The 25478-nt window shown below is 44.8% G+C and overlaps 3 protein-coding genes across 4 annotated transcripts; 2 read left to right on the forward strand and 1 right to left on the reverse strand.

The window, feature by feature from the left end:
• Positions 1-1169: 1169 nt before the first annotated feature.
• zgc:111976 (uncharacterized protein LOC553663 homolog) lies at positions 1170-8122 on the reverse strand. Its single transcript, XM_053412055.1, has 18 exons — positions 7671-8122; positions 7194-7222; positions 6970-7061; positions 5359-5434; positions 5220-5274; positions 4691-4817; positions 4583-4611; positions 4412-4483; positions 4252-4326; positions 3965-4041; positions 3829-3888; positions 3584-3704; positions 3344-3468; positions 3109-3230; positions 2627-2825; positions 2411-2506; positions 2215-2317; positions 1170-2006 (listed from the first exon to the last, which is right to left on the reverse strand). Coding segments are annotated over exons 1-18 (1821 nt in total). The 5' UTR covers positions 7673-8122; the 3' UTR covers positions 1170-1645.
• Positions 7471-13938, forward strand: ralaa (v-ral simian leukemia viral oncogene homolog Aa (ras related)). Of its 2 annotated transcripts, none has more exons than XM_053412056.1 (5): positions 7471-7606; positions 9460-9700; positions 9799-10007; positions 10347-10521; positions 10621-13938. In XM_053412056.1, exons 2-5 carry the CDS (start codon positions 9587-9589, stop codon positions 10741-10743), a joined length of 621 nt encoding a protein of 206 aa, XP_053268031.1. In that variant the 5' UTR covers positions 7471-7606; positions 9460-9586; the 3' UTR covers positions 10744-13938. The 2 variants fall into 2 exon arrangements, with proteins under 2 accessions (XP_053268031.1, XP_053268032.1); XM_053412057.1 differs by lacking the exon at positions 7471-7606 and adding an exon at positions 7742-7853.
• A 674-nt stretch (positions 13939-14612) lies between these two features.
• cdk13 (cyclin-dependent kinase 13) lies at positions 14613-22431 on the forward strand. The gene is made up of 14 exons (XM_053412054.1): positions 14613-16632; positions 17008-17574; positions 17679-17837; positions 17922-18061; positions 18173-18343; positions 18436-18625; positions 18743-18799; positions 18889-18990; positions 19102-19179; positions 19330-19446; positions 19530-19661; positions 19748-19944; positions 20137-20637; positions 20984-22431. Exons 1-14 carry the CDS (start codon positions 15491-15493, stop codon positions 21676-21678), a joined length of 4248 nt encoding a protein of 1415 aa, XP_053268029.1. The 5' UTR covers positions 14613-15490; the 3' UTR covers positions 21679-22431.
• Positions 22432-25478: the final 3047 nt, after the last annotated feature.

Genomic DNA, 25478 nt, shown 5'->3' on the forward strand with positions numbered 1-25478 from the left:
ATACTCCATTTACAAAAGAGAATACAAAAGACATACTGTACATTCATAGATGTAGGGTAGGTAATATATTGACTTTATATCATATTTAAAGTATGTATACAGCATAAAGTATACACATATCTTGATGTAGTATTTGACATGTGTATATATACTTTAAATGTGATATGAATAATGTGATGTGTATTATTACTTCTCAGAACACATCCACACAAAGAGGCACATGGTGACACTAAAGTAAACCCCTCATGTTCCTTCTCTCTCTCTCACTTACTCCTCACGAATAATAGAGCAGGGTGTAAACACAGGTTACAACTCAGACTCTATGTCTCTAGGAGGTTTGATCTTAGTGAATATTTCCTAAATTTAACGTACAGGTTAAATCACAGACTATTGTTTGTCTCCATGTCCCTGATAACAGCTGTTTTGGCTTTGATGAGACAAAAGGAGAGAAATTATTTTGGGTTTTTTGTTCAGTTCAGATATCAAATCTTTTTTATTCTTCAGCTGTCAGTCTACAGCTCAGTATGGAAGCCAAGTCAATCACAATTCAGTTTTTTAACCATTATACCTCATTAATATTTAACCGGTTGAGTCATCACAGTTATCTTTATCCAGATTCGTCCTTCACCAATCCGCTCGCAGACACATAAGCTCTCTCGTATTCTAAGGATAAAGGCTCCGTGACAGATGAGGAGTTTAACCACACATGCTGGAATGTTTCTATAATTAGACGTCAGACAGGTCACTGGATACGTCCACGCGAGCGCTGGACAAAAGCAGTTGTCAGCTGTTGACAGTCGACTTTAAATCCTTTAAATCCTTGATACGTGTTGAATTCCTTTGTGATCGACACAGACAACAGATCTGTAGGTTCAACAGTGATAAAAGTTCTATTCTGACCCGATACGAGACACACGGGTTGATGCAACTTTTCTTCTTCGGTATGATGGAGCTTTACGTGGGCATATTTTTTGCTTTACTGCCTCAGATGTCTAAATATTTGATGGTATACAGACAGGTGGTGTTTGTGTTATATTATATCGGTAGCCGTCTTGGCCGACACCCAGGAAAAGCTGAATTTTGCTCACACGGTAATCAGGAGATTTGTTACCGTGGAGGTTTTCATTCCACTGAGGTTTTCAGCTCCCACACATTCACACCAGACGTCATTTCTTTATCGTGCAAAACTTTATTTAAATGCTTCAGAGCTATAATACAATTCCAGACTTTGTATCCACATCGCCACAAACAATCTCCACCTCTCTACTTTTTAAATTCTAACAAGCAGAGCGTTGACTTTCTACCGTGAAGAGTGTAAATTGTGCTTTATTTTCCACAATGTCTGATTGGTTCACAACCGGGATCTTGGCTGTCTGAGGGAGGTCAAATGCCAAACCTCAAACCTTTACAGGCAGTAATCTCTGCCACACTGGAATGCATCTTAAGAAACACTTCAGCTCTTTGCAGGAGATTCAGGAGATCATACCCGAGAAGGTTCAAACTGCAAACACACAAATAGAAGTTACCATGATTTGGTTTTTAGAGTTGACGTGCCCACTTTACAGCTGCTTAGAAAAACATTAAATCGAATCCCAAAATATGTATAATCACAAATTATAAAACACTTTGGACGTCGCTGACAGTTTCAGCTGAGCTCTGACCGTTCGCCGTTACTGCTCATCCACTGTGAAAACACATCCACATCCTCGGCACTGAACGTGTAAAGGTTGGCAGCAGGACTCTTGTTTATTTCAGGGCAGAGCTCATCGTTGGCGACAGACATGGCATAGCAGGCGGAGCCAGAAACACTGGAGCTGTCCCCTGCCACAGCTGCACCCTGGGACTCCGTCACGGTGCCGTTGGCCTCCGTCACGGCGGCACTCGAGGGAGATGAGTGGTCATTTGCAGCCTCTGTGGCAGCCGGGCGGTCGGGAGAGAGCGAGGCGGAGGGGCGTTCCCCGAGCCGAGTGTATAATGAGCTCAGGGTCACAGGAACGGACAAGCACCTGAGTCAAAAACACACAGAGACATCAGATAAAGGATTCATCTTATAAATAAAAAGGATTTGTGTTAATCATAGACTGTGAATAAAGAAGGGCGACATGTCTTCACTTTCTACCGTTAAAGCTCAACTTCCCAGAAAAAAGGTCACATCCTCCATGTTTATTTAGAGTCTGTTCTTCAACCTGTAGAGGGAGGGAAGGTTAGACGTACCTCGTCATTACAGTGGAGACGTGTTCATCCATGGAGGGATCACATGGTCCTGCTCCAAACAACCTGCAGCTGATCTGATGAGAGTCACACACGTTCACCAGCACTGTGGAGAGAAGTCATAACACATTTTGATTTCATCTTTGCCATTTGCTTGAACTTTCATCACACAGTTTGACTCATGGTGGTAAATGCTCACAAACAGCCAGGGAGTCCGTGCCGGGCGGGTGGAAGGTCACAGAAAAGCTGGTGTCAGACTCGGGAAGGACTTCGAAGCGCAGGTCACAAACCGAACCTGATAACAAGATTCAACAATGAAACATGACATGACTGGAAAAACAAAGTTCCCTGCTCACTGTGCAGGGACGTCGTCTCCACATGTACCTGCAGCTTCAGGATGTAAAGCTCCTCCTACCTGGACGGGCGCTCTGAGACGTGACGCAGCTCCTCAGCAGAGCGTTGATCACACACTGATGACGCAGCAGCTCCAGTGCAGCCGGGACGTGGGCAGGGTGGGTGAAGGGGACACTGTCCATCAGTGTCGCTCTCTGTGCAGGCGCCTGCCATGCAGCTCCAGGGACAATATAACTGTGCATCACACCACCAGGAAGAGGCTGAATAAAAAGCAAAGATCCCTTACCATCTTCCCAGAGTCACACAAATGACTTTTAAACTGTACAGTATTTTTTTTTTAAATCTAAAATCCTACGTTCGATGGCGATCTATGAATTTGAGTAAATTCTGTTTGGCTTGTTTGAATCTAAGGGACTGTTGGGCCTTGCTGGAGGTGTGAGCTCTACTGAGTTACATTCTATTGTGTCAAATATTACATCCAAGTCTTGTGTCATCATTTAACTTCACACATGTGTGTAGATCTCTCAAACAAAACCTACATACCACTGTAAAAACAGTATCCTGCTCTTCTAACGTCTCTCCATGGTGGTTTGCACTCGATGAACCTCTCATCAGATGCTGGGGTAATGGTGCCCACTGCAGGTCAACATCTGCCACAGTCACATCTATGAAATATCACAGAGGAAGAAGAGGATAGATGGGGGGGGGGGGGGGGGGGTGCATGAGAGCTGCTTCTTCTTAAAGCCTAATGTCACATGTTCAAATAAAGATCCCTCACCTGTGATTTGGATCAGCTTCTTCACAAAAGATGTCAGCACTGGTACGGGCGGCTGCAGCTGGAGGAGGAAACAGGCCGGCAGCGTCTCATGTGGCCCCTCATCCAGCGGCAGGAACACAGGGTAGCTGCCACAGGCATTTCACTACATTAACACTACTGACAGTGACATTCACGTGCACTGTGGGACGGGAAACCAACAGTAATCCTGACAGGGCGGGAGGTGAAGCGGTGACACGTTACCCCTGTGGATCCAGCTGTGGAGGCTGCGGGATCACAGAGGCCATCTGAAGCTTGTGAGCGAGGTCGCTGACACCCACAGTCACCTGGGCGACATGGACAGCTGACGTGGGATCTGTTACTTCTGTATAAACAAGAGCTTTAATAGGGAAATCTGTTAGTTAAAAGCTTCTCACATAGGAATGGGCCTCAGGTCTATAGGTAACAATTTTGTTTATCACTAAAGTCGGCTTTGTTTGGCATCTTACGTGAAACTGGTTTCTTCAAGTCAGTCGGGGTCATGAAGAACTCGATGGTCAGGGGAGAATCTAGAGCGAGAATAATAATATGAACAAATAAGTAAATACCATATGTGTTGATAACTCCTATATTTTGCATCTGTACCATCTTTTCCGGCTATAAGCCACCCGATCCTTCCGTTGTTAATCATGTCCATCTGGGGGTCACAGTCCTTTTGTGTCCTGAAAACAGGAAAACTTATGATTACACTTTGTTATCGATCAATCTGATGAATTATTCCTCAACCATTCATCCAGTTTATGAGAAAACACCCATCACAACTTCCAAAGATTCAAATTGATGTCTTTAAATTGCCTTTTTTTCCCCCATCAGAATAAGAGCTCTGATTTGCAGAACAAGTGTTTAAGCCATTCGTGTTTCACGCTGCTCACCTTGGCAGATGTGATAATTGCTGTAAGTCTTTCCCGAGGTGTTGAAGAGATGCAAACAGTTTTAATTTGGTTTCACTGAAGGAAAAATAAATACAGAGATGGATTTGGTGGCAAGAGGCTCACAAATGATGCAGGATAGAAATGTTGTATGAGTGGGTACCTGTCTCCTGGGATGTTGTACTGGGTGAAGAGGCTCGATAACTTCATGGAGAATTCAGCAAAGTTCTTTGACCTGCGTGGATATTCAAACATTTCATTTAAATAGCTTGTGTCAAATGAATCTCTGTAGTTTAGAGACAAGACTGAAATGTACCGTCGCTCTGCCTCTTACCTCAGCAGCTGCAGGAGAGACTCACTGGACTGTAAAACAATTGCCTTTAATTAACCCACAGAGTAACAGGGGGAGTGATGTTAATTGCTTGTTGGACACAGTACTTACAGCAGGGGGTGCTCCCTGAGGGGCCACCTTCACCTGCTCCACTCCCCCACACTCCACCAACACCACCTCCAGGTAGAATAGGTCGGCTGTGAGGTAGCACGTGGTGTCAGTGATGTGGAAACCCATTCTAGACAGGAAGCAGGAGTATGGAAGATAATCAATGAAATCTGTAGCTCCATGTAAGTTCTGCTGAGCAACAGCGCCCTCTGCAGCCACACGTGGTGATTGATTCTGTTGCGATAAGGTGGTTTTCATGTCGAGAATAAACAAACTAACAATAGGTTTAATGTGTTGCCCCACTTACTGAACTGAAACACAACTGAATGGTGGATTTTCCCATGATCCCCGGCTTCCTGAACCAGCGGATTAACAAATCCACCAAAATCTGTTTCATATTTAAAGTTTCGTGGCTGATTATTGGATAATGTATATATAGTGTTGCTTTAAGAGCAGTAGAGATATTTCTGTTTGTGCCGTGAAGTAATTTATCATAAGAGAAAAGACTAATATTGATAAGTCAGATCTTTACCCTTGTTGTTTGGCTATTATTTCCAGACGATGCCTCATGGTATTCATAGACGACACTGAAAACACACACAGAGCCTGAGGCACTCTCAGGTAAAGTGAAATATTGGCACCAAAACATCATCAGTGTTCTGTTTGTTTACCGTTAAACTCATCCTGGAGCCGCTCCAGCGATCGAACCAGCGGCTCACAGGGTTGGGATTCATCTCTGGTTTTCTCCTATGAGGGGACAAAGGCAAGAAGAGAAAAAACAACAACAACAATGGACCAGTTGTGCGTCAATGTGATGCTTGTGTAAACAGACTTTGGTCCCATCCCGCCATGACGTTACACACAAGCTGCATGGTGGCAAAGGGGAGTGTTGACATTTGGATGCTTTGCACTGGAGGCGGCGATGTCCATGTACCTGCATGTCCCAATACGACGAGCACTGCCCTCAGTGACGAGTTTGAGGCTAAACCGGTCCTACAACAGCGTTATATATACAGGGCCACTTTACATAGTATAATCAAGACTTTATAGAGAGAGACACCACACGCTTCAGGCAGGAAACACCAACAGATGCTTTAAACCTTTGAACCACACATCTCCTCAGTGCATCAAATATTCAAGTGTCTTTACCAGACTCCAGAGACTGACCTCTGCCAAGCTCCACCTGGTTTTACTCCTAAAGTATTATCTACACTGCGGCTCCACCCAAGACAAATCTAAAAAAAAACTGACCCACCCTCTCCTCCACAGCCTCAGCACACACGCAACAAGTTACACGAACAACTGGCAGACTTTCTGTTGGGTGGAAACACACTGGAATCTGTGAAGCTTTGCACGTTTGGACTCTTAAAGCCATTAAATGCAATCAAGCACTTCTACATATCATTCCTCTAAATATGTGGGATTATTTCCATCAAGATCCATGAATTATTCACTTAGAAATGGATAAAAATGTCACAAAAACACGTAATCTCCTGATAAATAGAACTATTTTTTCTCCCAAAGGAGTCTCTTGTGCTCGATCTGGCTCCAAATGCACAATAAAGAATAGTAGAATACAATTATCGACTAAATATATAACAATACAAACAAGAAAATAATATAAATATACCGAAATTATGATTCTATAAAAAGAGAAAACTCAAAACCAGACTCAAATTGGATGTGAGGGGAAAGAAAGTGGGGAAAAACCATTAGAATTTAATGGGTTCTCTGTTGGCCCATGTCTCAAGTTTCATGGAAATCCAGGACGTTTTTGCATAAACCGAATGACAAACAATCCCCTTGACAGAGATAACCAGTGGAGCTTAGAGTCAATATTGTAAAAAGGAGGAGACTGAAACCAACAAATAATAAATGCCATTCTAAACAAGAGGCCACAAAGTAAGCCATAAATAAGCTTAATTTAATAAATGAGATTTCAAACCAGTCTAGTAACTTTGCCTGGTTTCTTGTTTCTACAGGTTTCCTGCACGTGTATGTGTCGTGAGGTTGACAAGAAGTGAATTGACTGCTGATCAAACGACAAAGACGTGTGTGTTCCAGGACAGATGATCTCATTCAACACACACACTCACACACCAGTTCCTGACTCACAGCACATCATCACATCACTGAAGTCACCCAGAAACCAGTCCAGTAACTGGGATTATCACTTTCTCCTCCAGATTAGGGGAGATATAATCGTGCAGATGAGGATTTGGGGTGATCTCTAAATGATACGAGTGGAGTATTAGAGCCCATGAGTGAAATGTTTGTCTCACCATGCATCTTCGAACCAGCTGGAATGTGTCATTCCAGGACTTCCCTGCAAACTTCAAGCGCAGTTTAGAAATCATGGACTTTCCTTTCATCTCTGTAGAAAACAAACATTGTTTAACACTCATTTCTTTAATTAAGGAATATGTTTACTGTTGTAGAACATGTGTTCAAATTAAACCAAACAATCACTTCTGTGTTTATCGTGTTTGTGATGGACCAACATTACCTGGCCTCGTCTGGACAGAGAGTCTCCACCTGAACAAACGTGACAACCCTTAAAACTCAGATTAACCAATTAATCAATTATCTCTCTGCACAATCTGCTCGTAATCTCTATTGTTTTGTGCAGAGACGATTCTAACAATAATCTGCCGCCGAGATTAAATAATATTAATAAAAAGAGATGATGCATTCACACAGACAGGCAAGGTGCGGTTCTCCCATGCGGGCGGGCGGGCGTTGCCACCGACCGGATCCGAGCCCTCAGGACGTGCGGGGCTGCCCAGTCCCGCTGCTAACGGAGGTAGCACGGGAGCTAACCGGGAGCTAACGAGCAGCTAGCCGGAGTCTCCCCAGTTCGCCGCCGCGGTTCAGCCCTCGTCAGACGCTTCGTGGAGGTGAACGCGGTCACATATACCGGTACGTGATGTTACTCACACACACTCACACAGACACACACTAACACAGACAGACACACACTCACATATGTTGTTGTTGGGTCACGTCCGCATCGTTTAGTTGTGATTAGCTGCTTGTTATCTCGTTTTCACGCTTATGCGTATGTGTGTGTGTTTGGGTGTGTGTCTGTGTGTGTGCCTGTGTGTGTGCACCCCAGCTAGCCGGCTAGCTAAAGAGGAGCTGAGCTGAGTCTCATCCTGAGGACCAAGTGGGTTTCATGTATTTATATTTAACGAGTGTTCAGAGCCGCTTCCTTCACGGGGAACTTCCGCAGATGCTAAACCTGCCCGGTGGGTTAGTTAGTTAGCTCGTTAGCTAGCAGATCCCTGGGTAGCTAACCTGTCAAACCAGCAGGCTAACGGGTGGTTATTAAATGGTTGTGCCTTGATATTTATGTTTTATGTTTTATGTCTGTTCACCATCTCACTGCTACCTCGACGTTGTGTTTGATTAGCATTAGTTAGCAGCGAGTTGCCAGATAACGATCCGCTGATGACTGTGTTCAAAGGTTGTGATGATGATGATGATGATGACAGTTTATGTTCTACTAAATTCCAGTTATTGACATTGATTTTATATTATTATCTCAATCATGCAACTTAGTATAGAAATGCATTATTTGTAGAGTAAGTGCACTTGTCACACATGTATAAATATGGGTGTAAACATACTGTTACATACTTTGAACAATCCAGTCTCTTGTGTTTATCCCTCCCCTTGTGCGTATAGTATTTCATTTTGTATATAGTAGCACAAATACACAACAGCAAATCCCTTCTATGTGTAAACTTCCTTTGCAATGAAACCTGATTCAGATTCTATAATTTATAAAGAGACATACATATTGTGGACGTTTCAATGGTGAAAATTAAAAGAACATTACTTCAGTGCTACATCATAACATTGACTTTCAGTGTCCAGACCCTGTTGGCTGTAAACCTCCATTTGTGATTGTAGAAAAACATGAGCACACACATGTCTGGACATCATGTTATTGTCTGGATCACTAAATCCATGTGGTACATGTCAGATTTTAAACACAAGAGTTTGGCAAACCAGCAAGAAAAAGGTTTAATTCTTTGCTAAACGGCCTCCACAGGTTCCCCGTCAGCTTGGTGGAATGTGTAGTTTGTGCTGATCTGTTCCATTTTATCAGGTTTCCTCAAACGATGTCACACATCTTGCATATTTATTTGTTGTTGCACCGAATGTGGCTGCAAAAAAGTCTTTGATCGGGTGTTTGTGGATCTTTGAGATTGATCATGACCTTTCTGACGGACCTTCGATCTTTATTTTAAAATAAAATGTTCTCACGGTGAATGTTCCAGACATTTTCTTGCTGCATTCTCAGATGGGTTTGCACGTTTTACAAATATTTTATTAGAGGACTCTTGTGAAACATTCCAGAAAACGTTGAGTGCCACTGACTCGGCCATTTGCGTTCTCACATACGGCCCCTTCGGAAAATGTCTGGACTTCATTGCTTGTCTTAAAGCAGCCGTAGGGACATGTAGTAATGATTCTGCAGGGATGGAATGATAATGGAAAATACAGATTATAAGCAGTTTAAATTGTATAATTATCCTTCAGTATTTGTCATTAAAAAAAGTTACAGAGAACCATCCCCTGCACTACATTTGCAGTGTAATGACTGTTTCTCCTGATTAAACATTTTATTGCTTTGGGATTTATTGCTTTGAGACCCAGTGATGACTTTGCATTCTAACTGCAGACCTGGGATCTAGAAAGCCCCAGAGGTGATGATGAAACAGGTTGTGAATAGTTTCTCTCTTTTCCTTTTTCTGTCTCCCCAGGACTTATCATTCAGCTCTTTGTTGCAGCGGCCCGTCCAGACTGATTTCCCCCCTCTTCATTTCACAATCCTTCCCTCCACCTTGAGCTCTCTCCCTTCCACAGTCAGACCTAACCGCACACAGAGCCATGGCAGCTGCTAAGCCGAAGGGGCAGAACTCTCTAGCCCTCCACAAAGTGATTATGGTGGGCAGCGGAGGAGTGGGGAAATCAGCCCTAACCCTCCAGTTCATGTATGATGAGGTGAGCAACTTAAACCCCGGCTGTCAAACTAAAATTCATCACGGTTTTTGAGGTGCAATCTTTGTTGTGTGATGATCCCTTTCTCCTCTGCCTCCTAGTTTGTTGAAGACTACGAGCCGACCAAAGCCGACAGCTACAGGAAGAAAGTGGTGCTGGACGGAGAGGAGGTACAGATTGACATCCTGGACACAGCTGGACAAGAGGACTACGCTGCCATCAGGGATAACTACTTCCGCAGCGGCGAGGGTTTCCTCTGTGTTTTTTCCATCACGGAACTGGAATCCTTCGCAGCAACAGTTGATTTCAGGTACTTCTGATTTTTGTTTTCATCAACATACCAGAATAATTCCCTGGGGAATTTGTGAAAATGACTGAAAATACCAAATCTCGCAATCTTAATTTAAGTGAAATACATTCCTGGATCTATTCCAAAATTTACTGGGCTCTTTCTCGTGTCTTGTCCAACTCGTCCAAGTTGCGTGGAAATCCCTCCAGTAGTTTTAGCATAATCCTGCTGACTAATAAATAAACAAAGCACAGACGGGTGAAACCTGTAACCTTTCCGTCCGTGACAGACATGAAGCTGCAAGTCAGTCGTTTGTTTATTTGCATAATTCACGGCTGCATGGCATTTCCTGTTTTACAGAGAGCAGATCCTGCGAGTGAAAGAGGACGAGAACGTGCCCTTTCTCTTGGTTGGTAACAAATCCGACTTGGACGACCGACGGCAGGTGAGCGCAGACGAGGCGAAGGCACGTGCCGAGCAGTGGGGCGTGTGCTACGTGGAGACTTCTGCCAAAACCCGGGCCAATGTTGACAAGGTTAGTCCGATCAGCAACAGATAAGACTTGACTTGGCAAAACTTGACTTGGTTCATTCGCAGCAGAGAAATATGAGCCCTTTCCTTTTTTTTTTTATAGGTGTTCTTTGACCTGATGAGAGAGGTCCGGGCGAGGAAAATGGAGGACAGCAAAGAGAAGAACGGGAAGAAGAAAAGTAAAAGTTTGGCCAAGAGAATTCGAGAGAGATGCTGTATTTTATAGTGGTAACAGAGAGCAGGGTCACTGCTTGTGTACATACACATTTCTCAGACTTTTACATTTACTTTGTGCCCATACCTGACCATGACTTTCCGTTCCTGGCTAACAGGACATCTGACCGTGTGTCAGGGAGTAGTAAGGTGGCACGTCATACACCACTTATATAGCTCTAACTTTTTATGTGCTGACACTCCAAATAACTTATGTACTCTCTCTCTCTCTTACTCTGACCGCATAACAGAGTGTTATAAATGGATGGTGTTTTAATTTAGGCCTACGTTTGACAGGAGGCTCGGCCCTGAAATGCTACACAACCTTTCATTGTAAGGTTTGATGTGTGTAATATATTCAGACAGCTGTGCAGTGCGGGTTCAAGTGGAAAGATTAAATTAAAAGTGTCAGAGCTGAGGTTTAAATGAGGGAGAAATATAACTGGAGCTCTACTGGAAAGTCCCACTTCATATGAGTAGTCCACAGTCTTTGGTAGGAAGTGTGAACCGAAGTTCAAGTGCCACTTAGGAAATGTACATTGCACTGGGAAATCCTGGAAGCATTTTAATTGAAAGATCATTTCTGAAATTTGATGCCGTTCCCATTTGTGGTTTTCACACTTCAGTTTTACTCTGTGGTTTAGTTGCCAACACTTATTTTTTTTAAGTCAAAGTTTTTCTTTCTTATCAACCAATGTAAGACAAGCGCACTAACGTTTCCCTGCTTCCCCCCCCCCCCCCCTCCAGTCACTTTGAGTCTTATCAAAATGCACAAACATAATCGATCGTAACCCTTCAATCTCTGAGGGATTTTACAACACTTGAAATTCCTTTAATTCTAACATTTCAAAATGTTTTACCTCACGTGGCTGATGGATTTCATCGCCTGTCTTCGCATTTACGGAATCCCTGGTGCTCATATAAACTTTGATTCCATAACACTACATCCTTTAACGTGCTGTCGTCAACACACGTTAAGATTTATTTTTCCAGCTTCCTGGCTCCAACTTTGAATTCCCCGCATGTTAATCTAAATGTATTTATTGTAATTGGGACTAAAGTGGGAATAAATTAATGTCAAACAGAATGCAGGGTTGATGGAAGGAAAGTGGTACATGTCCTTTCAGTCACCAAAGAAATACGCTCGATAGTACAAACAAGTGCCCACTTTTTAATTGAAGCGATTGACAGCTTGCTGTTGAGAGCATCTGAAGTAAGCATTGCAGTGTTTCTGCAAAAAAACAAACATCCTTGAGAATCAGACAGGCAAAGGTTAAAGGCGTTTCAGTGGAAGTGGCCGGGGAAAGAAATGTGAGGCTGCGAGGGCTTTAGTAATTCATGTACAGTGCATCACTGTTGCCTCTCTGTCCATTGTGAATGTGATTAATCCCAACACGCTCATCCTGTTTGCCTGTAAATCTTAGGCTGCCGATGAAGTGCAGAGTTCATCGAAGCTCTGTTTTGTTTACCTTTTATTACATTTTGCGCAAGTCTCCCTTGTGTTACAATGCTGTTGTGACATCTTAGTGAGATATCTGATGTTCTTGCTCGTACAGAAGAAGGTGAAGATAAATGAACTGTAAGGATTGCACAAATGAGAACACAATTTAGGTTTTACATTTAAATTACAGAGACCAAATCACACCATGAAATCTACCCCTTAATTCTTGTATTTCCTTTTATGACTGAGCCAAGCTTTTATTTTCTTCTGACTTATTTTAAGTTACTTATTTTACTCTTTTCAATACTTTATGAAAGTCCAACCACTTTTCAGATTTATATTTCCCTCTGCATTTCACTCTGATCCATTTCAGGGTCATTAACGCAAGAGTAGAAAGTGTGTGTTTTTGTGTTTGTGTGTGTTCATAGCCGGCAGCAAGAGCTGTACATTTTCATTTAATGACTTTGGCAACCAGTAGGATGCCCAACACTAGAGTCTATGCAAACAAATATTGTTGTCATTTCAAAGTAGATAAAGAGAAGATCGTTGTCTGCAAACTGCTTTTAGTGAGACTGGGTGCAGTAGAAGCACTTGAATGCTGTTAGGTGTGACCACAGCTTAAAAGTTGAATGGCTCTCGGTAGAGCTGCACCAAACTGCACACTCATGCATATCAAGCCCTTAAATATGCCTGGTCTCACATTGTTCAATATGGATCTGCCCCCAAAATGATATGAGTCCTTTTTGACCCACGTTCCATCCCCTTCATTGAGTTTTATAGAAATCTGTTCAGTTGTGTAATCCTGCTGACGAACAAACCCGACAAACAGGGTTGTGATGCGTGCAGAAGAATGTGAAGCAGAAAACTGTTTCAAATGATTTCCTGAGGTAATAAATGAACGCTAAAGAGTCTAACGCTAAAGATTGAAGGCTTTGTTTTTATAATATATGTCTGTGTGTTAGTTGTATAAAAAGATATGAGATGCGCAGGAATGTCTGTGGGGTTTCATACTTAATGAAAAGCACACCGTTAAAAGGGTTTTAGAGGGTGAGACTGGATACGTGAGACCAACTTGAGCCCAAAATATGAGGAACCGGTGGCACCAGAATGTTTGGAAAGTCGTTGTACGGGCTCACCTCCAGTACATATGACCGAAACACCCCTGATAGTTAATGTAACAGGCACAAAAAACAAACAAACCATGTCAGCACTGCAGCCTGTTGTGACGTACCTTCCTGAGCTTAAGCCCATTAAATCTAAGTGCTGTGTGTGTACATCGTTAAGAAGCTACTTTACTCAAAGTAACCTCCATAGTGCTCGCTTACTCCAACGTTGGCTTTAACCGCATCTCATCCGTTTTTATTGCTTTTCTTTCAAAAGCAAACATGATCGATCATTCTTCTTTATTCTTTTCTCTTCATGAATACTTTAATAGACTTGATGGCCCAAATATTTTCAACTGGATCCTGAAACAGATGTTTGTGCGAAAGCTACGAGCAGATTGGCCGACCGGGTGTTCAAACAACTTTTTTTTTGCCTTTTTATATAAATGCCCTTGGAGTTAAAAATAAATGGATATCTATGTATTTTTGATTGGATGGTTGTTCGTTTACCATCGGTGAAATGTTTCCTTCATGTTTCCTTATTTTAAACATAACCACTAATGTAGCCTATCTGTCTGTGAATGCAAGAGGTGACGCTTACATTTCAATTCAGTTTTTGTGAGTTATTTGGAAATGTCAAATAAAGTGGCTATTACTAATAATATTTTCCATACGTTTCTTCTTTTTTTGTGTGTGAAGATTTGTCCTGAATCATTGCACTGTTATTTTCATTAGTTACTTAAATGCAGAACATGACGCTGATAAAATGACCTTGTCACACTATGATATGTTTTCACAGACATCTTGGCGCAGCCCACATCCACACTGAGTTTTTGTTTTCCATATACAAGGTACTCTGAATGATTATGGGTATATACAACTAAGATGTATCGAGACATCTTTCTCATAAAGCTTCAAATTTATGTTGACATCAACTTTATGTAGAAAAGAAACCAAATTACTATTTAAATATAAAGGTTTAATTTGGCTACTTTTCTAAAAGAAAATCAACATCAGCACATCCTTAAACAAAAACAAAGAACACTTTAAAAGCTAATTTTATTTTAATAATAAAATAATTTGAGTTATAATTCGGTTACTTGTAAACATCAGTAAAACTTGAAACACAAACATTAATTTCTAAATATTTTGTTAATTTAATGCCTGTATATAAACCACACATACAAACTATGATATAAATGTAATAAACCATAAAGTGGTGTATAGGAGGAAGGGGTTTCCCTTGGCGGTGACGTAGGCCCGACGCCTTTGACGCAGCCGCGTGTGATTGGCTCGCAGGCACTCATGGGACTTGTAGTTTTAAAGCGGTGCGGGCCTGCGAGCTGCGCTGTTAGCTTCACTGCGAACACACTTTTGATTTGTGGGAATAAACTCCGGCGATAGTCGAGCTGTTCCACGCGGAGAGACGAGCGCTGCTCCCGGACTAGGCGCTTGTCGCAGCGGGCTGAGACTCGGCAGGACGCGCGGGGAGGCGGACGTGTTTTTGAGTGACGGTGTTGTAGTTGCCCTGAACTCCAACGCAAGGAGAAAAGAAAGCTAACGGTGCTAGGTCGCTAGCGGGGCTAGCGGCGGCGGCGGCTTCAACTCGCGTGTTGTCCACTTCCTCGTTGCTCAGTGTGATGGAAGGCGACCAGAAGTTTGAGAGCAGGAGTTTGTTCCTCCCCCGCTAACTCCGCACTGTGGACGGATTCACCGGCGTTCATGCACCGCGACACTTCACGGCAAGCGGATCCTAAACGTGCAGCAGCTCTGCGCTTTCACCGCGGATTGGAATGTGTTGCTGGACACAGCTAGTGGAGGCTAGCTGGCTAAACCGACTAGCATTAGCTAGCGTTACTGGGAGCTGTCCGTCCTGGAGCACAATGGCTGAGTGTTGATTGGCTCCATAAGTAAGCTTCGTATAGTGGACTGCGTGTGACGGGACCTGTCGTCACCGATTGCCGGTAATTAACGTCCGGAGTTACTCACTTTATTTGGACCCTAGCCCCTGCTAGCTTTGTAATGCTAATGATAAGCCTGTGACTAAGCTAGCTGGCTGGCTGTCTTAATTGTGAAATAGCTGTAGCTCCAGCTAACTAGCCTGTTACAGAGCTAGCCCAATGTTTTGTTCCGCGACACAACGAGAGACATAGTTTAGGAACAAGTACTTAATTTAAGGATTATTCTCCACGTGACATTTATATTTTTGGAGACTGATGCCTAACTCGGACGTGCTCCGGGAGGGTCGGGGACGGAGCCCCTCCGCGCAGAGAAATGCTAACCGTCAGGACAGGCGGAGCAAGCCGGGGAGCGGTGCTCCTCAGCGGGACAAACACCGTGAGAAGAGGCGCTCGTCGGCTTCCAGGAGAAAGAAACGCCGGCAGGGCAAGGGGAGAGACCCGTCCAGCACCGGTACGACTGAGGGCAACGACCGGAAAAGCACTTTCGACAAAGAGCTTGACCTACGGACACTGGTGGAGTACGATGACGTGAGCTCCCAGTCTGAGCGGTTCTCTGGGAGCCCCTCTCCCAAACTTGACCCCCGCGCAGACCGGCTCTCCGTGGACCGACTCAGCGACCTCGGTGAGTCCAACGGACCGGCTTCCCCGAACAGGAGTAAGGCGAGGAGAAACCGGGAGCCAGTGACTGTCAGCAAGGACGAACCGACGAGAGGAGCCTCCGAGAGGAGCAAGCAGCAGGAGAAGGAGTCAGGCAGGAAAAAAGAGCGCCCGAGCCGGGAGAGAGACTCCTCCAAGGCTCGGAGTGGAGCTGGCCTCAGCGGCTCCAAGAACCCCAGAGACACAACGAGGAGCAGTGACAGAAACGGTAAAAGGACATCCACAACTCAGCCCTCACAGTCCGCAGAGAAAAAGGATCCAAAGAGGCACAGAAGTAAAACAAGATCCGATAAAGAGCCGCCGTCTGCCTACAGAGAAGCTCCACAATCTTACAGAGATGACCGAGAAGACCTCAGGGCGTACAGGAGAAGTCCTGGTTTGAAAACTGAAAGTCCCTATGGGACGTCCAACCCGTATAGCTACCAGTCTCCTAGTGGTTACAACCAGTCCACATCTAGAAGAAGTCCAACTTATGCGAGCAAGAGACCCTCTCCCAGTTCAACATATTACAACCGGGACTCAGATGCGTATGGGGCTTATGGGACACAGAAGTCACCCAGTTCATACTCCAGCAACAAAAAGAAGCGATCCCCCGCGAGCCCAGCGACCTGGCGGAGGTCACCAAGTTATGGCCGACACAGTCCGTATGAACATGGAGAGTTTGGTTCAAGTCCTTATGGAAACCGCAGGAGATCAAGAAGTCCGTACAGGAAGTCCAGGAGCCCAAGTCCAGATGTCAGGTGAGTTCTTCAAAGTTTGTTGTTTGTGTTCTTCTGGTTTGGTGACTTCTTGGCTCGGCCACATTCAACAAAGATGTGTTTATATACGGGACGACTGGCTGACTGTCATTCCTGTGAAGCAGTAGTTGTACATTTGACTTTAAATTGTTGTATAACGGACAGAACGATAATTATAATTTACATTTGATCGTTTTCTTTTAATATTTGTTGTTCTATCTATGCAACTCCCAAAGCCATTGACAATCCAGTCCATTAAGTGAGATAAAAAGTTACTTAACTGGCGAGAATAACTTGTTGTTATATTTATAACACTCTAAACTTTAAAAATAAACTAGATAAGTCAATCATGTAGAAGGGTTTGTCTTTTTTCCCCAGGCGATCTGCACGGTCACGTAGCAGAAGTCCATATTCATCCACAAGGCATTCACGTTCCCGCAGCCGCCACCGCCACTCCCGATCCCGCAGTCGCCCCTCCAGCCTGTCGCCAAGCACGCTCACCTTCAAAAACAGTCTCGCTGCTGAACTCAGTAAGCAGAAGAAGGTGAAAGCTGCCGTAGCTGCTGCCAAAGCCAAGAACTCCAGCAACACTTCTACACCAACCAAGGTTCCCTCATCTGCTCATCAACCCAGTCCGAAGTTGAATCACGCTGCCAGGAAGGGACGCCCTCCCTCTCCACCTCCACCAGAGAAAGGCCCCAGGACGCCACCGACTACCCAGCCGCCGTCTCCCTCTGACAGGCCATCCAAGAAGACCAGCGACCTCCAGACCAGCAGGGACAGAGAAGGAAAGGGGAAGGATGACTCTGTACATCGGGACAAGAGGAAAGCACCAGCCCCTGGACAGAGCAAAGACAAGGAACGAGCCCCCGGTCCACTGATCTCTACTCTGTCGTCACTACCGCTGCCCCCAGCAGTTCTTGAGCATATGGTCAAAGGAGAAGGGTATGTGTATGTGTTGGGTCGGTTGACCTTGAAACTGTATGAAGTTTTACACCTGATTGCGCAGACCTAATCACTCTGTTTCTTCTTTATTCCCTCTTTATCAGCTTTAAAGACAGCTTGCTCTCAGGGAAAAAACGATCGGATAGAAGGGCTCGCCCACTTCTGACCGACCTGCCTCTCCCCCCTGAACTTCCCGGTGGCACGTCCTCCCCTCGCAGCCCATTCGATGACAAAAAGTCTCTAACGCTTCGCCGAAGACCTAAGTATGTTAGGTTGCATTTAGTGCTCTATCAGCTTTTCCTATGCTCCTGTATTCACCGTTTCGTGTATTGTCCTGAACTTCACAGAATTTGCGGCCCAAGATACGGTGAGATTAAGGAGACAGAGATAGATTGGGGCAAACGCTGTGTGGACAAGTTTGAGATCATTGGAATCACAGGGGAAGGCACCTATGGACAGGTGTACAAAGCTAAAGACAAAGACACTGGTAAGTGTGTTGAAACTTCAACAAACTGTTGAATGAAAGTTTTGTGTAAATTGCAAGTGGAGATTCTGTCACGATCTACATCTGAAGGGCCGTTCTTTCCTCTGTTTACAGCTGAGATGGTGGCTTTGAAGAAAGTTCGACTGGACAATGAGAAAGAGGGCTTCCCAATCACGGCCATCAGAGAGATTAAAATTCTGCGACAACTCAACCACAAGAGTATCATAAACATGAAGGAGATAGTCACAGACAAGGAGGACGCTCTGGATTTCAAAAATGATAAAGGTAAACTTCCGTGTAGTCCCTGATTCTGCCACACAACAGATTTCTATGTGGGCTCTTTTAATGACCAAATCTTTTTTCCCCTTCCACCTCAGGGGCTTTCTATCTTGTTTTCGAATACATGGACCACGACCTGATGGGGTTGCTTGAGTCTGGCCTGGTTCATTTCAACGAGAGTCACATCAAGTCTTTCATGAGACAGTTGCTGGAGGGTCTCGATTACTGCCACAAGAAGAACTTCCTGCACAGAGACATCAAGTGCTCCAATATTCTGCTCAACAACAAGTAGGTCTTTGGGATCTCATTAAACTCCATGAACATCCTGTCTCGGCTTTGTTATATTTTCAAGCGTGTTTTTCAGCTGGATTTGACCGGTGTTTTTTCTGCTCTCTCCCTAATCAGAGGTCAAATAAAGCTTGCAGACTTTGGTCTCGCTCGGCTGTATAACTCTGAAGAAAGGTGAGCCTCTGATATTCTTATTAGATGCACTTATCAAACTTTCTTGTCCTTGTATGTGAATTAATAATAAATACTATTCTCCTTTTCAGTCGACCGTACACGAACAAAGTGATCACACTATGGTACCGACCCCCAGAGCTGCTCCTGGGAGAAGAGAGGTACACGCCTGCCATCGATGTTTGGAGCTGCGGGTAAGAACAGGACTGATAAGGACTTCAGTTTACATATGGGACTCGCTTATCTCACAGTGTCATAGGGTTTTGTTCTCATAATCACGAGTTATCTGGTTTTGTCTGTCACAGATGCATTCTGGGAGAACTGTTCACAAAGAAGCCCATTTTCCAAGCGAACCAGGAGCTCGCTCAGTTGGAGCTTATCAGGTAAGTCTGCGGTGAAACTGGTCAAATTTTTTACACATTAGTTTTGAATCTGGGAGTTGCCAATTATGCTTTGATGCGATGTCCACACGTTTTTGTATTCTACTGTAACCAGTTCGTTTCTTGTAATTTTCGTGTTTCTTCTTCTTCCAGTCGGATATGTGGCAGCCCCTGCCCTGCAGTGTGGCCCGATGTCATAAAGCTTCCCTTCTTCAACACCATGAAACCAAAGAAACAGTACAGGCGACGGCTACGAGAGGAGTTCGCTTTGTAAGTCACCGTTTATGATCATATTTACGGGTTGAGCCTTCCAGCAGCGCGTCTGACTGTGACCTCGTGCTTCTGTTGTTCAGCATCCCGATGTCTGCCCTGGATCTGTTCGACCACATGTTAAACCTGGACCCCAGCAGACGCTGCACGGCCGAACAAGCTCTGGGCAGCGAGTTCCTCAAGGACGTCGACCCAGATAAGATGCCCCCGCCAGAGTATGTTTATGTTCATGTTAATTCTACAAGCAAGACGATAAAATGCTTCACGTTATCTCACCATGTTAACATCTCTCTTTCTGCAGCCTTCCACTGTGGCAGGACTGTCATGAGCTGTGGAGTAAGAAACGTCGGCGACAGAAGCAGATGCCGGAGGAGCTGGCCGCCCCTAAGGCGCCACGCAAAGAGCTTGGCCTTGACGACAGCCGCAGCAACACCCCCCAGGGCTTCCCTCCTCCCGGCGGCATCAAACCTCCGATTGCAGCTGCTTCGGCTCTGCTCGGTGAGTCTGACTATTATTTATATTTGTCTTATTAAAGCTTTGAATCACAATAACCTGTATGAAGGATGCTTGGGAAATAGACATTTAGGTATGTCAAATCCTGCTTAAAATTAAAAGCTCAAGAAATGAACCCTGGATTTGCCGTATTTGTCCCAAAGGTTAAAAATGAACCTTATTTATTTTTTCTTACAGATCCAAAGGGTCCAAGCTCCCAGTTGACGCAGGAGCAACTAGCTGTCCTCCTGAACTTCCTCGGCCAGCCCAAGAGCACAGTGAACACGGCCCAGTTTGTCCAGTCCATGAGCACAAAGGTCAACCAGGAGACGTTACAGCAGCTCTCCAAAGCCCTGGGCCCCACCGACCCTGTGGAGCCTCCTGCTCAATCTACACCCGTTAGGCCTCCCCAGCCCTCTGCTCCTGCAGGAGTGCCCCGCACACCCCCGATGCCCAAGCCCCCTTCACCCCCCATGACTGCACCGTCGGCCATTCAAGAAGGAGAGGCTTCGGCCGCCACCCAGACGGCCATGACAATGCTGCTGACTCAACTCCTCAAAGTCCAGCAGTCTCAGAGGCAGGAGGCAGGGGACGCCGGAGAAGGAGCAGAGAGCACAAACTCTGCAGGAGCTGCACAGGGAGGAGGTCCGCTGCCTCCAGAGGTCAAACAACCTCCAGAGCCCAGCCCAGTCTCTCCAGGTAACCTCATCTGTTAAACATGTTCTGTGAGACAGCTGAATGCAAAGTGCAACTTTTCTTTCTGCTCTGGCTCCTGAAAGCCATTTTAAGAAGTTTTAAACCAGATGAAATCATGTATTATGAAAGCAGATGGTTGACAGATGGAGGACGTCAAGTAAGAATGAAACCAGTAAAATAAATCACCAGAAGGATCCTGGCAGTTTAAGTTATTGTGGAAATTGACTTTTTCCAAATGATTTTATTATAAGAATCAAGTAATTCAATTGCAGAAACACAAGCTTGAGGTAGGAAAAATAAAACAAAGAATTTACATTGCAATATCTGATATTCTAATTTTGTCCTCTAGTGTCTGAGGTTGGTGGGATGTCCATCCTGCCTCCGGACCAGAGACCACCTGAGCCTCCAGAACCACCTCCACATGCAGACCTGGACTACAGGCAGCCTCCGCCTGAGCCCAAGATCGGCCACGCTCCCCCCATCGCATCTGCAGGTGGAGGTGATGGTGGGAGACATCCAGAGCAGGACTACCCCCCTCTCCCTCCCGCAGAAGGACCTGGATATGGGGGCGAGTACAGCCACCCACCACCTCCATCCTTCACGCCTTCAGGGTTTGAGGACAGCTTTATGGGTCACATGATGGGCGGGGGCCTGCCCCCTCACGCTCTGAGAGATGTGTTCAGTGGACCCGGCCAGGCCGGGGGCTCGTCTGCTGTGGGGGTTCTAGCCCCGGCCCACCCAAACCCCTTCCCCCCAGGTGGCAGAGCCACCGGACCCAGCAGCATGGTCTTCACCGGGGACATTGACCACCGCTTCGAGTACAATCACAGCCCCCTGTCTGTGGAGGGTCAACCCAACCCCGGAGCCATCCACATGTACAACCACACTATGGCTAGAAAGGACGGCGTACATCCTCCACCCATCCCAGTGCCGGGACAAGCCTGGGGCTCCCCTTCTCAACTCGGGGCTCCACCACTACCCCATGGCTACGTCCCACATGTGAACTCAACAGCAACTATCAGAGGACGAGGACTGCCGTACTGAACGACTGGAAATGTGAAATGGCAGATTAGTGACTGTGGACAAAAGGCTCCATGACTCTGTCTCAGGCCAGACCTGGACATGCACACTCAGTTTGTAATAACTTAAAGTTTGTGTTAGGCATTGTATTCCTCCTCAGTCTGGAGTGTGGAGTACGTTGCAGGAGGACAGCTGAACGACACCTGAGGAGCTTTTCTTGCTCATACCATTTTCATATTGTTTTGTAATCTATTCTGCTGTCTTTTAAATTAAACTTTTACCTTTTTTGAGTGTACATTTAAGATCAGGCGGGTGAATTTTAATTCTCTACCATGGCCTGTCTGTAATTACTCCAGGGCAGACTAGTATTAATGTTTTGCACTACTGACTGAAGTAGGCAGAAACTATTTTAGTTATGAAATGGAGCCTGTGCTCTCCCTGAACAATTAGGAATATGACCAGTAACGTAGTGTCCTCTCTTAATGACCATTGACACGGTGGCGGCACAGCTGGTGGGGGGGGGGCTGTTAGATCCAGAGAGACTGGAAGCACTTGGGACTACTGCAGCGAATCAGACCTAATGGAGAAAGGCTGTTTTCACTTTCAATTCCACTTGCCTTTTTGCCAGTAGTTGTTGTAAAATCATGAGCAGAACACACAAACGTATCCAGAGATCAAAAAGGAAACATCATTTTTTTTTTTTTTTTGTACTAAAACGATTCCCCCTCCCCTCCTTCCTCCTTTGGCAAATGTTTATTAAAGAAATGCCGGATGTTTCATCGTCTATAATTTCATTGATTGCTCCTGAAGTTTGCTTTGTCATTGAACAAGTCCACGGCATAGTTCACACCACTAGATGGCAGTGTCAGGTCAAACGTCACATGCTCTGTGAGCATTATTCAAAAAGACAGCTGGGGCTAATGTGGTTCTAGAGGTAGAGTGGGTCGTCAACTGACTAGAGGGTCGGTGGTTCGATTCCTGGCTCCTCCAAAGTGTCCTCGGGCAAGATGCCTAACTCGTAGTTGTGTTGTAATGGTAGCTGCGTGTGTATATAAGCTCTGTGTAAATGTGTGTGTGACTGCGACTGGTACCATAAAGCACTTTGAGAGGTGAAGTGCTGTATAAACAGTCGATTTAAAGACCACTGCTCAGAAACAACAGATCTCAGCCAGCGACTCCACCGGTGTTAAATCTCAACACTTAACCCAACGTACATGATTCAGGAAAGGGGGGGGCTCCTGGAGTTTGGTAAGTTTAATGCAAACAGACGTAGTTTTTGCTGGAGCATAAAAACTCAGCCAGGCTGGCGTCACTGAGTCTCAAGGGAGATGGAAGCACATCATCTAATGTAGATTCAGCAGTTTAACTTTCAGGGAGAAAGAAAACGATCCAATAAATGAATGTTTCCAGCAGCACAGTGTCTCATAGATCACGAATCAGTCTTCATGGCTACTGCTATAATTTGTATTTACCCTTTTACCCCTTTAAAAATGAGTAACTCTAAATATTTCCTGTTTGAATTAAAGGTTTTCTAAAATACTGTTGCTCGCGTATTTGGATCCGCACCAATTTGCGCACACATAAATATCAGAGCCCCTGAGTTTCTGATGTCAAAGAATCCATAATAAGATTGGAAAGGAAAATACTCCTCAGGTTGAATTGAATCAGTGTTTAAAGATCAACACTTCACTCATATTATCCATCCAATTAGTCGTTAGAGGCCTTTCTGTCCTTCAACCCAACAAAATGCATCAGGCGGTGGATTTATAAAGATACACAAACCAAAGTGGAGCTCCACACATCTGTCTCTGGTCTTCAACCGTCACATCCACGTCTGAATCTGTCACACATCACATTGCTGGTAATGAAAAAGTGATTATCTCAGAGGGGTCCCCGTTCTGCGGAGCTACAGACCGTCGACGCCACCTTGTCTGTGATTAATTCGCTGTGGATGATGGATTGCTGGAGATTTGCAGCAGCTTCAGTGGGACCGGCGGGCATCATATTTACACTGCGAGTGATTGATTGAAACAACAGTCGTGGCAGATTTAAGGAGGAGACGAGGCAGGTACGGTGAGAAGGAGAGATTTGAACCAAAGTATCAGTTTGGCAGGTTTATGTAAACAGGGCTGTGAAAACACTTCTAGAGGCCTGACATGGATTTTGAACTTTTCACCTGCACACAGACTCTTCTTTGTGGTAACTTGATGAATAAAGACATTAAAACTCACAATATTTGTTTAGTCCTAATAACTCTACTAATTCTAATCACCAGCCACTATGATAAAACAATGTCACATCACAGAAGATGGACACACAACACACTTTTCTACTACACGATGAAACCTTAAAGCAACACTATGTAACTTTGATCACCATCCACAAGCTCAACGGTGGATATTACCCATGATCCTCTGCCTCCTGAACCAGAAGAGCTGTCGTGGTGACACATCCACCAAACTCTGTTTAGAATTCTTCATATTTTAAAAGTTTCCTGAAGAATATTGGAGATAAACTCTGGTTTTTAAGGGTTTTTAACTGATCTACAGCTCAGCTTCACTCTTCAACCTGCTGGAGCTGATTCTGAGACTAATGATGAGTTCAACACTTCTCACAGGAGATCAAAACCACTCAACAAAGTTACATAGAACAGATGTTCAGGGAGAGAATGTGGAAAAAATCTCCATATTCATACTCACTGAACCATCAAACTCATATAAACTGATATTTAAAGATAAACCAGTTGCATAGTGTTACTTTAATAATTCAAATCATTTCTTAATCCTCTGAAAAAGGAGAGACTCTACGAACTGCCACACGCACAAGGGCTGTTGGGCAATTCAACTCCGATTGCACTGCCCGGTTGATCCACAGCGTGGCGCTAAAGGACTGGAAAGAAAGCTGGAAATCAGCAGGATCCCAATCCATCAACTGGATTTCATAAACCCTGCAAAACTGAAAGTTATGACCGAGATATACCTGTCATCTCCGAACCACAGCCTATAAATATGGAGACGTGCACATTAATAGTGATGTCTGACGAGTGGAGCTGACGGAGTGAATCCATTCCTCCTCCAGCGGCTCTAACGTGTGGAGGAGCCGCCACAGGCCTGAGGAGCAGCCTCAGCTTGTGTCACCTGCTCCTGTTGAACGTGGAACGTGGCCGATTCCACTATGATCCACAAGCTTCATCGTACGGGAGCTGATCAGAGACCAGAGCTTGTTACCTCAGGACTGTTCCGAGGCGGCTGCAGGACCTAGCTGTTGACAGCGAGGGGGGGTGGAGGGAGGGAGGGGAAATAATTAGGCGTAAAGGATGATTTATAGAAGACTGAATGTGCTGACATTGAATTAACCTTTGAGATTTTGCAGGAGCTGAGCGGCGATGTGACCCAGCGTGCATCACGCAGCCTCGGGCCATGCTGCTCCTTGAAGAGGTGACTCAGCGGAAGTTCATTCTCTTTAATGACCAAACCTCCACTCATTTTATTTTTGTGTGTATTTTAAAAAGAGGACATTTTAAAGATAATGTTTTGTTTACTTTTTTGGTTCTGGAGTCGTCCCCTCCTGGGGCTTTGTGCAGACTTTAATTAAAATGTGAAATCTAAAAAATTCCTGACGGTGAAACAATGGCGGCGCGCCCTTCCACATGCGTGCACAGCAAAACTTCCACGGCCTGAGTAATTACTCCTGCTGCAGCTTGGAGGTGGAAAGCCGAGCTCTAACGTGGCCACATTACAGAGAGTTAATCCCTCCTAATGAGTGGATTCTCCTCTTTCTAAAAGGCATCACCTTAAGTGTTGTTTCCGAGAGAGAGAGAGTGA

The sequence above is a fragment of the Pleuronectes platessa genome, chromosome 20 (genome assembly GCF_947347685.1).
Source record: "Pleuronectes platessa chromosome 20, fPlePla1.1, whole genome shotgun sequence".
In the NCBI taxonomy this organism is placed as follows: domain Eukaryota; kingdom Metazoa; phylum Chordata; class Actinopteri; order Pleuronectiformes; family Pleuronectidae; genus Pleuronectes; species Pleuronectes platessa.